This window comes from Corapipo altera, unplaced genomic scaffold, assembly GCF_003945725.1.
Source record: "Corapipo altera isolate COAL_440 unplaced genomic scaffold, ASM394572v1 55, whole genome shotgun sequence".
Classification (NCBI taxonomy): domain Eukaryota; kingdom Metazoa; phylum Chordata; class Aves; order Passeriformes; family Pipridae; genus Corapipo; species Corapipo altera.
Window position 1 is genome coordinate 2,768,105 of NW_020884882.1, and position 13,752 is coordinate 2,781,856.

At 51.9% G+C, this 13,752-nt stretch overlaps 1 protein-coding gene across 1 annotated transcript; it reads right to left on the reverse strand.

Annotated features, from left to right (window-relative positions):
- Nucleotides 1-1,731: 1,731 nt before the first annotated feature.
- DUSP7 (dual specificity phosphatase 7) lies at nt 1,732-10,074 on the reverse strand. Its single transcript, XM_027640200.1, has 3 exons — nt 9,452-10,074; nt 6,711-7,139; nt 1,732-4,167 (listed from the first exon to the last, which is right to left on the reverse strand). The coding sequence occupies exons 1-3, from the start codon at nt 9,861-9,863 to the stop codon at nt 3,860-3,862; spliced, it is 1,149 nt and encodes a 382-aa protein (XP_027496001.1). The 5' UTR covers nt 9,864-10,074; the 3' UTR covers nt 1,732-3,859.
- Nucleotides 10,075-13,752: the final 3,678 nt, after the last annotated feature.

Genomic DNA, 13,752 nt, shown 5'->3' on the forward strand with positions numbered 1-13,752 from the left:
TCCTACGCTCAGCCATGCTCGTGCCTGCCTCTGCAAGGGAGTGTAGACAGACCCCACGTTCTCTTTTCCCTCTGTAACTATTTCTCCAGCATTGCCCCTTGCCTGGTGTCAGTTCTCTTCGCCTCACTAAATAACAGGACATCAGGTCTCCAAGGAAACCCCTCTGAGCCAGGAAGCATGGTGCAAGACATTTGTAAAACACTGATGCCTGAAGACCAGCCAGGCTGGCTGCTCCCTGCTGTTGAGGCCAGGAAGCTCGGAAAAGGCTCCTTTGGGTCTTGGAGGAAAGAGCACTTGCAGGTGGCAGGATGATTTTCAGACAAGTCATCTCCTTCCTTTGGCAACAAGGCTTTTGAGTGCTGCAGTGCTGGGACACTCAGGGTAGACTTGCATCTCCCAGGATCAGGTACCCCAGGAAGCTGCCAGAGGAGCAGCCTGGCAGCTGCCTGCACACCAGCCCTTCCTCCAAAGCCATGGCAAAACAGCAGCTGTGCTGTTCCAGCCAGCCACAACTCAGCTACCAAACAAATGAGCTTACAGAGCTAATGCTAACTGCTAATATCCTACTCCACACCTTAGCAGAAAATCCTAAGAGGAAATTAGATGGAAGCAAATATAGCCATACACCTGACAAGCTATTCTGCACGCCAGTGCACAGCCTCCAGCATGGTTTCCTATCTTCCTCAAGAGGTATTCTACCAAGTAATTACAAGGTAAAACCTAGAGGTCTTTTTTTCCCTTCATACCAGGTAGATTTTCATTTGTTTAGCCACAAACAGACCTCTAAATCAATAAATAGATTCCCCATCATGCAGTTAAGGAGTAAACAAACTCATGCACACACACACACACACTCCCTGGGCTCCTGCTTCAGCCTCTATCTCCCCTCTGCACTCACCAGCCTGAGCTGCTTCTGGAATTAAGCTACCTGGTCTTTGGTGCTCAGGCCCTAGGATTAGAAGAACAAGGTGACACATATACTCACTTCGAGGAACTGAACTGAATAGATAGCCATTTAATTTCTTGTCATTTAGGTTAAAACAAGGGGTAGGGGGGAACCCAGCCCTACCCAGCTACAAGCAGAGTCGTGGGGAGCCACAGCTCCCTTAGCTGGGCTGCACTCAGAGCCACATTTCACCCTAAAACACTCTCATCAGCCATTCCAGATTTCCCACAAACTGCACCTGGGGAGCACAGGGGGACAGCACAGCCCATGTGCAACCCACACTGCACCCCCTTTCCCCCAAGGATGCAGGAGGGGGCTCCTGCTCTCTGAGAGACCCAGGATAAGTCATCAGGTGGCTGCCCACAAGGCCACAACTTCTTGCTTTCCTACCAAAACACAGTCTGCTAACACAACAGTTGGGGGCAAGGCTTTGCCATGCCTTTGTAGGCCACGCTTAAACGGCGAACAAAAGTGTCTTTAGTTTATCTATTTATTTTTGGTGCAGAGGAATGGCTGGGGTCAAAGCCAGTCCCATTCTCAAGCTGTTCTTTGTTCTCTGGTTTATCCAATACCCCCTTATCCCTCTCCTCGCCCTCCCACCTCCCCCTCTCCATTTTACCACAGGTCTTAAAAATTAAGCTGTGCATGAAACCAAACACCACACTTGAACACTGCCCAGCAAATGCTCTTCATGGTCACAGAAGAATACTAATTGACCATAAAAAACGGATAAGAGCAGCATGCCCTTATATGGGCAGAGGCTAGACAAGCATCTGACACAAACATCATTTTTAAAGAAAAAATAATATTTATTTGCAATATAAACAAAGTCCCAATATTGGATCAGTATATATAGGGTCACTAATTTTCCTTCATAACTCAGAAATCAGAACCATTCCTCACTAACAAGCTCTCATTTGTACTAATCAGAAAGATGCATCTTATTTTTTTCCTTTAAAGAAAGAAAGACCACTAACAGCACAGGAAGCCTTTACAAACCAGCTTAGCTGTAACGCAATACAGATGCACTGTCAAAAAATCCCTGAAAAAATAAATTCCTCCATGAGGTAAGATGCAATTAGGATATTCCCAATTTTCTCACTCACAACCGTACGCCCATTCTCCCTTCCAATGACCCACGATCCCAACATTGTGGCAAACAAAACCCAACAAACAAACAAAAAACAACCAGAAAACAAGAAACAGAAGCTCATTCCAACATTCTGATAACATCTTGTAACAAAAAGAACAGTTTCAGGATGTGACAGCGTCAAACATTCCTCCAGATGGAGATTTTTTTAATTATTTTTTTCATTTTCTTGAAAAAAGTACAAAAAACTGGATATTTAGAAAAAATCCGTGGCTTTTTTTTTTTTTTCTTTCAGTTATATGAGAGTTAAAGTGGACAGGGAGGGGGGGAGAAAGGAGGGACTACATTGCAGCCAATAAAGAAATCTCCAAATCCGTTCTGCCCTCCTCCCAGAAATTATTACCACTTCCTCCCCTCCCAGCTTGGTATAAGGAGTTTGCCAAACACTAGCCAGAAATACATACAAGTCTTCTCAGAATAGAAGGCACGGCATAAAGTTATTCGAAAGAGGAAGAAGGAAAAAAAAAAAAAAATCAGAACCTCTGTTGAAAGCTCCAATCATCTCAGAATTTGCCAGTTAATATATATATTCATATATATATATATATATATAAAAAAATTCTCTGTTACAATGCTCTCCTCCTCACTTGCACATCTCTTCGCGCCCCTCGCACGCTCCGTGCGTGACGATTCAGTCCCGTCCCGCTACGCGATCCTGGCTCTGCTCCGGGCGCTCGCTGCGTTCCCCCTCCACCCCGCACACATGGGAAAGAATCGAGTGTGCACAAGAAACGCCAGCATCGCAACTACCTTCAGTGCTCGGGAAGCTGGGATGGTTTCGGGCCAGCTGGATGACGTTAAGTCAGTCAACAGGCAGCAGAGAATGAAGCTGGGCTCAGACATGCTTCTACCAACTCTGGAGGCTACAAGAGTTTTACCTCTGGCAATAGCAAACAGTGTTTTTTTGGCAGGGGTGGCATTAAAAAAAAAGAAAAAAAAAAAAAAGAGAAAGCTTGCGGCTTAATCACCTTGGCTGAATCAGTGCAGAGTTTGTGATTGTGAGTGCAGGAGTGGTGAAGGGGTTGCGTTTAAGCCCAACTGGCCTTCACACATAACAAAGCTTCCTACTAGATGCTAACAACGACAGCAGCAGCATGTATCTCTCTCTGGAGTACCCAGTAATATGCCAGGACATACCAAGGCTTCACAAAGTGTGCAAAATGCATTTGGTCAATATAAACATTTGATTAAAAAAAAAAAAAATAAATGATCAAACAAGAGACAGAATAAAATACTGGTTTTGCAACCTCGTCTGTACAAACAGTCAGGAACTTACATATTTAAAAAGAGTTTGAACCCAAAGCTCGAGTAAGATCTACCTTTTTTTTGTTTTTTTTAAACCAAAAAAAAGTAAACTTGGGTTTTAAAACAGTCTTGGCCCAACACCTTTTGTTCACGGTTTCCAAGTGCATAAATCTCCTTATTTTCCACAGCAAGCTAACCCCTGGTAGCTCTTCACACGTGTGCGTGTTCTGACAGTCCCAATGCACCCAGGAAAGCGGTTATTGCCGGTGACAGCTGCGTTCAAAATGCTGTAACATCGCCCGTATTAAATAACCCCCTGTAAAAACACTACCTCTTGGAACCACTTGGATCAGGATACTAGTGAACGGCATTAGCCTTCCTAAAGCAGCGATCAGGCACCTCTGCCCAGAGAAGCTACTCCTTCCAGAGCTGCCTGGCAAGACAGATATTTTCGTAAGAGTTGAAATGCTCAAGAGAAGCGATTCGATGCTCGAGTTCCCGACCAGGCAGTGTCCTCTTCATGTGGACTCCAGGGTGTTCAGCTGAAACAGGTTGTGGTTGGTGGGGGTGGTGAAGTAGAGCTGTTCACTGGGCGAGCGGTTGTCACAAGGGCTGTTGAGTCCCAGAGTCCTCTCAAAGTCCAGGAGCTGGCCCATGAAGTTAAAGTTTGGGGAAATGTTGGATTTTTTCCTTTTCACAAAGTCATAGGCATCGTTCAGGGACAAGTTGAGTTTTTGCATCAAGTAGGCGACAGTGACTGTTACGGACCGGCTGATGCCAGCGAGGCAGTGAACAAGGATCCCACACTTCTTGGAACGGGCCTCATCTGAAACAAGACAAGGGGAAGGGGGAGTCTATTATTCTGCACCAAAAATGCACAGCTTTGGAGCAGGGCCAGGTGGCAGCTGCAAGCTCCTAGGACCAGGATGACTGCCAGAACTGGATCCCCTGCTCCTACTGACACCATCTCATGTCCCTTTGACACCCACATCTCTTCCCACAGGGCTCCCAAGATATTCCCACTCAGGAATATCTATTGTTTAGCATGGCAAAGTTGCACATCCCCAACAAGGCCAAGCATCTCACATGCTTGAAAAGTATGAATCCAAGTCTAGCAACACATCCCTCGCCTAGGGAACATCAGTGTCCTCTATTCAGAGAGCTGGAATAACCCACAGGAGGCAGATAGAGCTGGAGACAACAGCTCCAGGGAGATGCTGGTGGTTGGGCACAGCACACCCACCTCAACACCAACTAACTGGGGAAGGCTGTGCACTCAGTGCAAGGCTGCAGCCCAGCAGGACATGAGCTATTATTCTCTTCTGCTGTTCTTGTCCTCCTTCCACTAGAAAGTTACATGAATGTAGTTGATGCCAATTTAAGCAAGAGTCTGAAGTGCAGGAACTTCCCTTATTGTGAAACTGTTCTTTAAGATCGACAGAAATGCACTTCACTACAAACAAACGCTTGTGTTGGAGGAGACTCTCAGGATGAATGGTAGCGGGAAGCAGGAATGCAGGCTGGACCAAAAAATGGCGAGAGAACAGCGACAAAATTTCCCCTCCCTTGCCACCGACTGAAAAGCACACACACACTCATTGTCTCTCGCACAGCCGGAACAGCGTGATCCCTTTATGAATTGACATCTTAGTGCTGAAAGAGGGACACGCCACTGAGAGCACTGAATGCACGCAAGTACCCAGCACTGCTTACTTCTGGGCAGCCCTATTTGAAGTCAGTCATTTCACTGAGAGCTTAGCGGGGACGCAGAAGGTGGCAGGAGAAAAAGGATCCTCGGGAGAAGCCAGAGGTAAGAGACACTCTGGCACCACAAGTGCAGGGAAGGGCAAGGAAGATGCAGGCAAAACAAAATCCAGACTCAAGCCACAACAGAATTTCTGCCCAGCCTCCAAAACCAGGCAAGAATTTCCAGGATGATGGGAAGTCACCCCCCAGTGTACCCAGCCCTCCTCACAGGCTCTCCCATTCAACATTTTTCCAGACATTTTTGCCTTTCATCTGACCTGCACAGCATTTCTTGGTGTTTGGTTTTAGAGTGAGGTAATCCTCCATTTCCTGTCATTAACTGGAAAGCAACAAGCTCGGTGTGCACAGAGACAGGGACTGACTGGCTCAGAGGGATCCCAAATGCCACATGTCAGCAGGAACCCGGTACCTCACCCCTGACGTTTCACACCACGCTCAGCGCAGGAAGTGCGGATGGGACATCAGACGGGTCCCTGTTTCCACACTGAAGCAGCTGCTTCTGACCACAACCGTATTACCAGAGGTCAGAAGCTGGGGGCAAAGGAGAGCATGTGGGAACCGGAGCTTCCGAAGGCTGAAGAGCAGCCAAGGATCTACTACTGCTCTGCCCCATTTCAGGCCTTACGGCACAGTAAGCACAAGCACTGGGGTCTGAAACCAGGGCAACAAAGCAGCACTGAAACGGGCTGCACAGGTTTCAGTCTGAAGGTAAAGGTCCCCCTTCTCCTTTATCTACATCAGTGCTTTCAACCAGATATGAATCCATGGGGCTTTTAATAGTTAATGGGGGTATTACTACCTGTGCCATTCACTCCCCTAAAACAGAACTGATTAGACCAATGACCGTCACAAGCAAACAGCACAGGTCAGGCTGGAAGTGTATCAGCCTGATACACACTTCCCAGAGAATAAGAAGCAATTTTCAAAGTCAAGACCAGCCTGAGAGAAGAGATCTGCCTCCCTGCACCACCCCCCCTCACCAGCCAAAGCTGTCTTGAGGGCTGTCTGCAGAGCAGCTTTTCTATCTGAGCTCTGCAGTACAATTATAATCACTAACTCATTGTGTTGACACTTACCTTAGGAGAAGAATCCATACAAGGAGTTAGTTATGCTAGGGTGACTTACAGCAGGATCCCAACTAGACTAGCAAATCCCCTTGGGAAAACACACACACTTTTAACCACACTTGGGGCTAAGGAATCGCTGGCACCAGTCACATTAATGCAACTCCCATCAACACTCATTCCTCCAAGTAAAGCAGGCAAAGGAGCTCCCCAGTGCCTGGGTTCAGCCATTTCTCTCAAGTGGAAATCCCCATACAAGGGCAAGAGGCAGCGGGGCCGGTCCGACCACTTGCAGGTAACTCAGCTGAGGTGCTGCAAGAGGGCTGAATTTGGGAAGGGGAGGCCTCCCTCAACCCAGCCAGGGTGACACACACCAGAAGTGCCACCTTGGCAGCACGACACTCAGCTGCTAAGCTGCTGCTGGTGCCGATGCCGTGCCCCGGAGAGGTGAGGCTGGGGATGAGCAACAGCCCTGGGAAGCGGCACACCACATTCCCAAGAGGTGAGTGTGAAAAGAGATGTTTTGCCAACTACCTACCAATGAAAGCAATGGCCTCGGGAAAGAACTGCGAGAGGTTCTGGCTCCAGTGATCTGAGATGGGGATCTGCTTGTACTTGAACTCCCCGTCATGCTCAAACATGTTTGGCAGGTTAGGAGTCACATTCAGGATGTATTTAATGCCGTATTTGCCCAGGACGTCCAAGTTGGTCGAATCTTTGGCACAGCCCAGGTACAGGTAAGGTAGGATCTGGACCGGAAAGGCAGGCTGATTGTTAGGGATGGGACTCCCATCTGACTCCGTGGCACTGCTGGGTTCCCTGTCGGATTCGCCATCCGAGCAGTCGGAACTTATCCGCAGCCCTCCCAAGCCAAGGACCGACGCTGGGGGAGAGTTGCTGGGCGAGGAGCTGTCGAGGTTCGTCTCGCAGTGCTCAGAATATTCGGTCTGAAACTTGTTAAAGCCACCTGGGAAGAGGGAAAGGAGAGAGGGAAGGGGAGAGACGGAGAGAAAAAGATGTTTTATTCTTCAGAATGGGAAATTCTTCTACCTGTACACATGTGCACGGTACTTTGAAAGTCTCTGCCAGCAAAAAGTTGGTATCCCTTCAACTTCACACCAAGAAAGGCATTCCCCTGCTCCCTCATCTTCCCTGGGCAAACTGCTACTGAGCAAACCGGTCTCAAAAAACCAAAAAGTGTTTCTTACGAAGTTTGATATTGCTGGTGATAAACAGGGGCCAAATCTCAACCACAAAAGAAACAAACATCCAAAAATAAAATCAGTGTCAAGAGACAATCTCGCCTTGTTCAGTTTCTCAAAAATATGGGTCTGGGGCAGTTCAGGCAAGAGCTATTGTGCCACCTAGATAGGAAAGCACAAAAGTATCTGTGTCTCAAAAGATAAATCAAGAACAACCACCAAACCCCAATGAAAGAATACATCTTCAAGCAGAAAAAAAGACCTTAAAGTTTTGCCAAAGAGTGATCCTGATAGCTATTTTATCGCAACAAGCACGTTTTGTGACAGGGCAGTGTCACAGGTTTGTTCTTCACCCAAACCACATCAGGAGTGCGGAGGGATGGGACCCTACATATCTTCCCTTAAGTCCTTTTCTCTGGCTCCTCGGCTCAGCGGCTTGGGAAGGAAGGCAGAGGTAGGGAAGCAAAAACCCCACCGATCTACCTCCTTTCCAGGCAATATTAAACCAGAGCTCAGCCATCGAGATCTGACACTGACAAATGGTTTAATTAGAAAAGGCTCCTGGAAACTTCGTTAGCGGGTTCGGCGCTTGTGGCGGGGTCACTGAGCAGGACAGACAGCTCCTGCCACATCCATTCATGAAAAAGGCTCGTCCTCGCCCTCTTCCTCCCCCCGCGCCGCCAGACAGCGCCGAGGAGCCATTTTGGAATTTTAATTGGAAACATTTCCCACCGAGGCTCCCGGAAAAAGGCAGAGAAAGGGGCTCAGCTCCTCCCCTGCCCATCAGGGAGAGCTTAGGAGTAACTTCAAAGCCGCTCCTTCCTGCCTAGGGATGAGGAACAACGGGGAGAGAAATAGGAATACAAAGCGAGGGATCAACGGAGCCCATGGGAAACCCCAAACCGGGATGGGGTGATGGGATGGGGGACTCGCCCACCGGCACGGGTAGGGATGGGAGGATCGAGGGGGGGACGGGATCAATCCCTGTGCTTGCCCCCTCCTCTCCATGTTTTTAAAGCAGGATTGTGTGGGCAGTGCAGCCCTATGAGCTGGTCCCCAAATACCTGCCTGTTCCATTGCCACCCCAGCCAGTTACCAGGGACTCCCCTGGCTCCCCAAAAAGGGTCTTTCACGGAGCAGCAGTATTTTTTAAAGAGCCGCAAGTGGCAACTTTCTTGACCACTCTCCCACACACACACACACTCCTCCGCTCTCCTGTTATTCCTGCCTCAAACCCGCCACCCAGCGACCGGACTGGGAGCACTGGGAGGATGGGAGAAGGGTCCCAGCAGCCCAGCTGTGGGCTCTGCTCAGCCCGCTGAGATTTTTCAAAATCGCCAAAAAAACCCCCAAAAAAACCCAAACAAAAACCACAAACCAAAAAAAAAAACCCCCAAGCACGAAGTCCTCAAACCACCGCCAGTCCTCAGGAAGGGGCATGTGCGGGGTGCGGGGCTCGGCTCCCCCGCAGCGCAGCTCCGCGCTCCCCATAGCCCTGCCCCGGGGCTGCCCCTTCCCAAACCCGCCGGCGCTGCCTAGGAAAGGGGGAGGAAAACCCAAGCGTTGGCTTTTCGGAGACGGGGGAGAGGTAAATAACATGAGAGGGCTCTCCTGCTCCCCCCGCAAATCCGGCCATCCCTTCCGGAGGACAGCCCCCGAAAGGCTCTCTCGGGGGAGCGCAGGCGAGGGGCTCCCCGGCGCTGCCCGGCCGGGGTCGGCTTGGGACGGGGCAGCGCTGGAGGGGCCGTCCCGGCAGCGGGGCTGGGGGGTTTCTCCCGCCACTGCCGGGGAGGCGACGCAGGAAGAAACGGGGCGCTCCCGACTGCTTCCAGCCTGCGACCATTTTGTGCGGGGGATTAAAGCGGGATGCATAGGAGGGGGGGAAAAATATATACAGAAAAATAAAAATAAATCAGGCAGAGGGGGTGAGGGGAGGAACCAAAACAATCCAGCCGCCTCCGGCCGGCTAGGGGATGGGCGCCGGGGATACAGCGGCCGGTCAGGGGCTGCGGAGCGGGACGCGGACAAGGGCTGCGGGAGCGGGACGCGGCGGGAGGAAGGGCGGGAGGCACCTCACCTTTCAGGTAATAGGCTTTGCAGCCGTCATCGCGCAGCTTCTGGAGCAAGAGCCCCAGGACGGAGGTGGCGGCGCCGCTGTCCTGCCAGTCGGCAGTGGCCTCGTCGTAGAGCAGCACGGTGTCGGCCTTGCAGCGCTTGACGAAGCGCTCCTTGTCCTCGTGGTTGGGGATGATGGAGCGGATGGGCAGGTTGCCCTTCTTGAGGCGGCGCAGCATGAGCCCGGGGATGGCCAGGTTGATGGCCGTCTCGATGTGCGAGCTCTCGAAGAGCTCGTGGGGGCGGCAGTCGAGCAGCAGCAGCGAGCGGCCGCCGCCCGACTCCAGCTCCTCCTGCAGCCACTCCGCGCTCTTGCACGGCATCGCCGCAGCCATGGGCGCCCGCGGGGAGCTCCCCCAGACCTGCGTTTTCATGGGGCTCGGCAGCGGCGGCCGCCAAGCGCCCGGCCCCACCGGCCACCCACGCGGCGTCCGGACGCGGCCCCCGCTCCCGCCGGTCGGTCCTTGCGCTGCGCCGGACGCGGCTCCGCTCGGCACGGCCGTGGGGTGCGTGCTGCTGCGGCCCGGAGCGCGGCGGCCCCCGCTCTGCCCTACGCGCTGCGCCCCATCCCGGCGGCCTCAATTAAAGCGGGGCTTCGCCGGCGGCTCGGCGTGTCATGCCTCGGGAGGCGGGGCGGCGGCGGGGCCGGGCGGCTCAGCCCCGCCCGCAGCGGCCGGAGCGGCGCGGGCGGCACCGCGCACACGCACAGGGCGGGGCGGCCCCGCCCCCGCCGCGCCCCCAGAGCCAATGAGGCGCCGCCTTGGGCGGCGGGGCAGCCATATTTGGGCATGGGCGTGGCCACACGCGGGCAGGGGCGGGGCGGCGGCGGGGGCAGAGCGCGGGAAGGGGGCGGCGGTGCCGCCGACGGACGCGGCGAGTCCCGCCGGGGCTGCCCGCACTCACCTCCGCTGGGTTGCGGGATGGAGTGTAACAAAAACTTCGGGGGGTGAGGTGACCCGGGCCACGGGCCGGCGGGCGTGGAGGCCCTCTTGGGTTTTGAGTGGGTCGTGCCGAGCCCTGCCTCGGTCTTTGACAGCGGCGCACAGTTCCAAAATAAAACCCACTGGGACTCATTAAGCTTCCGCATTCCCTTTCGTTCTCAGGATGAGCTTCAAAACAAATAATTTTATCCGAAAATATATTATTTTATCTGTTCACCCCTGTTTATTTTTAGAGTATCTTCCCTGCTGGTATCCACTGCTATAAATACAAACGTTTTGTGCTGCGAGACTGAAATTTCAGGACAGGAATGTAACTGGAGGCATCCTTTGGTTTCCTTCCATCTTTTTACGTGCCTTTTCGTGTGAATCAGTCCTCTGGTACCAGAAGTTTTCTGTGCCCCACACAAACTGTTCCTGTTACAAAATAGATTTGATCTTTCTCTTTTTAATGAGCAGGATGACATTAAAAACGTGGTTCTGTATGAGCCACTTCTACTGCAGTCTATTTTCACCATGCAGACAGTCAAACACGGGTGGGTTGCTCAGAGAGGTTGTGCAATCTCCATCCATGCCGAGTTCCAGCTCGGCAAATCCCCAAGTAACCTGGGCTGACCTCAGGACTGACCCAGCTTTCAGCAGGAGGTTTGACTGGAGCCCTCCTGTGGTCCCTTGTCGCCTGGGTTATCCTACAATCCCTTGCTTTCCGAACTCCCATGGGCATGAGTGGGAGGGGGAACTGTTTCTTCTCCCTGGTCTGGGACAGATGAGCCATTCCTTTTTTCCCCTCGAAGTTTTCATGTCTTTAGTGACTTACTGTAAACTTTCTTAGCCAACACTGTTACAAAGGGAAGAGTCAGAGCCTGTCTCACCAGCAGATTCTCAGGCTCAGCAACCTGACTAGGTCTCAAAAGGGTTTTTTCTCAGCTGGCTGAATGTCAAGATCTGGGCTGTAACTTGTGTAACAGGAGAGATATTGCTCTTAAAACATTCCCCCTCACACAAACAAACACATGCACACACACAGAATGTTAGTTGTAGTATGATTTAAAACGGTGCTGTCCAAATGACATTGTCTCAAGGCAAAATTTCAAATTGAATTGTATTTGAAGATGCTTTTTATCCAGTCAAAATCTGCTCTTCTTAAAGCCAAGATCTACAATTGAAACCGTTACGGAGCCACTGTCTCCTCAGTGGTCTGTTATATACCCTCGAGACATCAAATATCCCAAGAAGGCTGTATTCCCGTGCCTTTAGTACAAAGGCAGCACTCAGCTGCGCTGAGGTCCCTGCCTCCTTTTAGTCTAATTCCTAAGTCTGGATTCTAGTGAAAATACCGACTCAAGACAGCACTTGAGCACATGCTTAACTTTGAGCACAACGAGCATCTCATTGCAAAACACTCTGCGATCTCAGGGGGGCCACGCTCTGAACCGCTCGTGGATTTCATTGGCATCAGCAAAATAAACGCCTTGTTCTACATCGCCTTTTTTGTGTGACTCAAGTGTGCCCGAGAAAGCGGAACAGCAGAAGCTGTCCACTTCCCCTTGCCCGGTTTATTTTTACCACTGGTTGCTGTGGGAAGCTATTGTGATTCAGTGTGGCAGTAGGAAGTTCCTAACGCTGCTCTTGCAGCAGAGGATGTTGAGGTTCTTATGCAAGCCACAGGCACAGTGAAAATAGCTGACCTTTCAGAATGTTTATCAAAGCACCTTCAATTCACAAGGGGAACAGCAGCGGGTTGTGCAAAGAACTTAAATCTGGGTCTAAAGTCTTTGTTGTGCTGCAAACAGCCCAGAAATCTTACGGGGACTCGTTTTTGGTGGTGCGAGGGAGGCAGGTGTAACCGCCGGCGTGCGGTCCTGTGAAACCAAAGGAGAAACGTTTCACCTCCACTCTGCGGTCGCATCAGCAACCACACAAGTTTCGGGACAGGCTCCAGGCACATCACCTGCAGAGACAAGACCAGATTTCGCCCTGACGAGGGCGAAAGTAAAAACCGTCACTTAGCGCCTGTGTGACATCTTCTGCCTGCCCAGCCAGGAGCTGAGGGACATAGGAAGAGCTTCCCCTCGCCCCTCCCTTCTCCAGGCCCTCAGGGGTAGGGGTCATGCTGGTGGGTCCCCCCTGCAAGCCCGCGTCAGGCACGGGCAGCGCGGCGGGCACGGGCAGCGGTCGGTGCCAGCCCGTCGCCGTGCTGCCCTCTGGAGTCAGCCGCTCCAAAGTGCGCCTCAGCCAAAGCCAAAGGGACCATCCTGCCAGGCTCTGCATCCTCCAGGGGCTGACATCCAGCGGGGGTGTTCTCCCGTCAGAGAAGAGATTTCTCCTCTACAGAGAGTCCTGGGCATTCCCTCGAATCCCCTTCCAAGAAGGGGGACCTCGACTCCACGAGGTTTCCCAAAACATAGCACGCAGGCTGGGGCAGGTTCATCAGCACCTCCTTCAGCCCAGCTGGGCTGGCAGGGCCTCAGGGATCTTGGTGGTGTTTGTCTCACCCTGTAGGAGGCTTTGCTGACAGGCAGATCAGCACATGTCCACAAATGAATGGGCAGCTTTCTGCTCAGCTTCGAAGAGTCCCAAGTGCTTGTGACAAGGACAGCCCAAAGCAATAACCCCTCTACACGTGGATGCCTAGAATCATAGTATATCCTGAGCTGGAAGGGACCCACAAGGATCATCAAGTCCAAATCCTAGTCCTCCACAGGAGCACCCCAAGAATCCCACCATGTTCCTGAGAGCACTGGTCAAATGCTTTTTGAGCTCTGGCAGGCTTGGTGCCATGACCACTTCTCTGGGGAGCCTGGGGATGCCATCATCTGTTCTGTGCCACCATAACGGGCCCTGGGTTTCTAATGTGGGTTGTGTGCATCCCTCTGGTTGCTTTTCTGCTGTGGAAAGACTCTCTCCTCCAACAGACTTTCTACTTGATGCCCAGCACAGTGACCAGACAACTTCCCCATGCCCACAGCCACATTTTGCTGGCTTGGCTTCACACTGCTTTTGTCTCCATCTGTCTCCATCTCCTGTGATGCCAACACAGGTGCCATCTCAGGTTCCCCATTTCCATCACCACCACCTCTCCTTTCCCAGGTTCTCTGACTGCAGAGCCCACAGGCCATGTTTTGATGTTCTAGAAACAAAGACCATGAGTCATGGCAGGACACAAGGGAAGTGCATCGTTAGCAGACGTCTACCTAAAACCAGGCCCTGACACCCCCTGCGGTGGCATTGCTCCCAAGGATGTGATGGACACTACTTTGAGCCAAGGGAGGAGCCAAAATATGAGTAAAGGGCAGAAAGTGTCACACCCCAAGGGGACACACCC

Bases quoted from the DNA above. Each gene is read 5' to 3' on its own strand.
- DUSP7 (XM_027640200.1), bottom strand. From the start codon at position 9,863: ATGAAAACGCAGGTCTGGGGGAGCTCCCCGCGGGCGCCCATGGCTGCG. The intron at 7,140-9,451 runs GTGAGGTGCCTC...CCCTCTTCCCAG, and splicing joins CAAAGCCTATTACCTGAAAG to GTGGCTTTAACAAGTTTCAG. The intron at 4,168-6,710 runs GTAGGTAGTTGG...GTCTTGTTTCAG, and splicing joins CGAGGCCATTGCTTTCATTG to ATGAGGCCCGTTCCAAGAAG.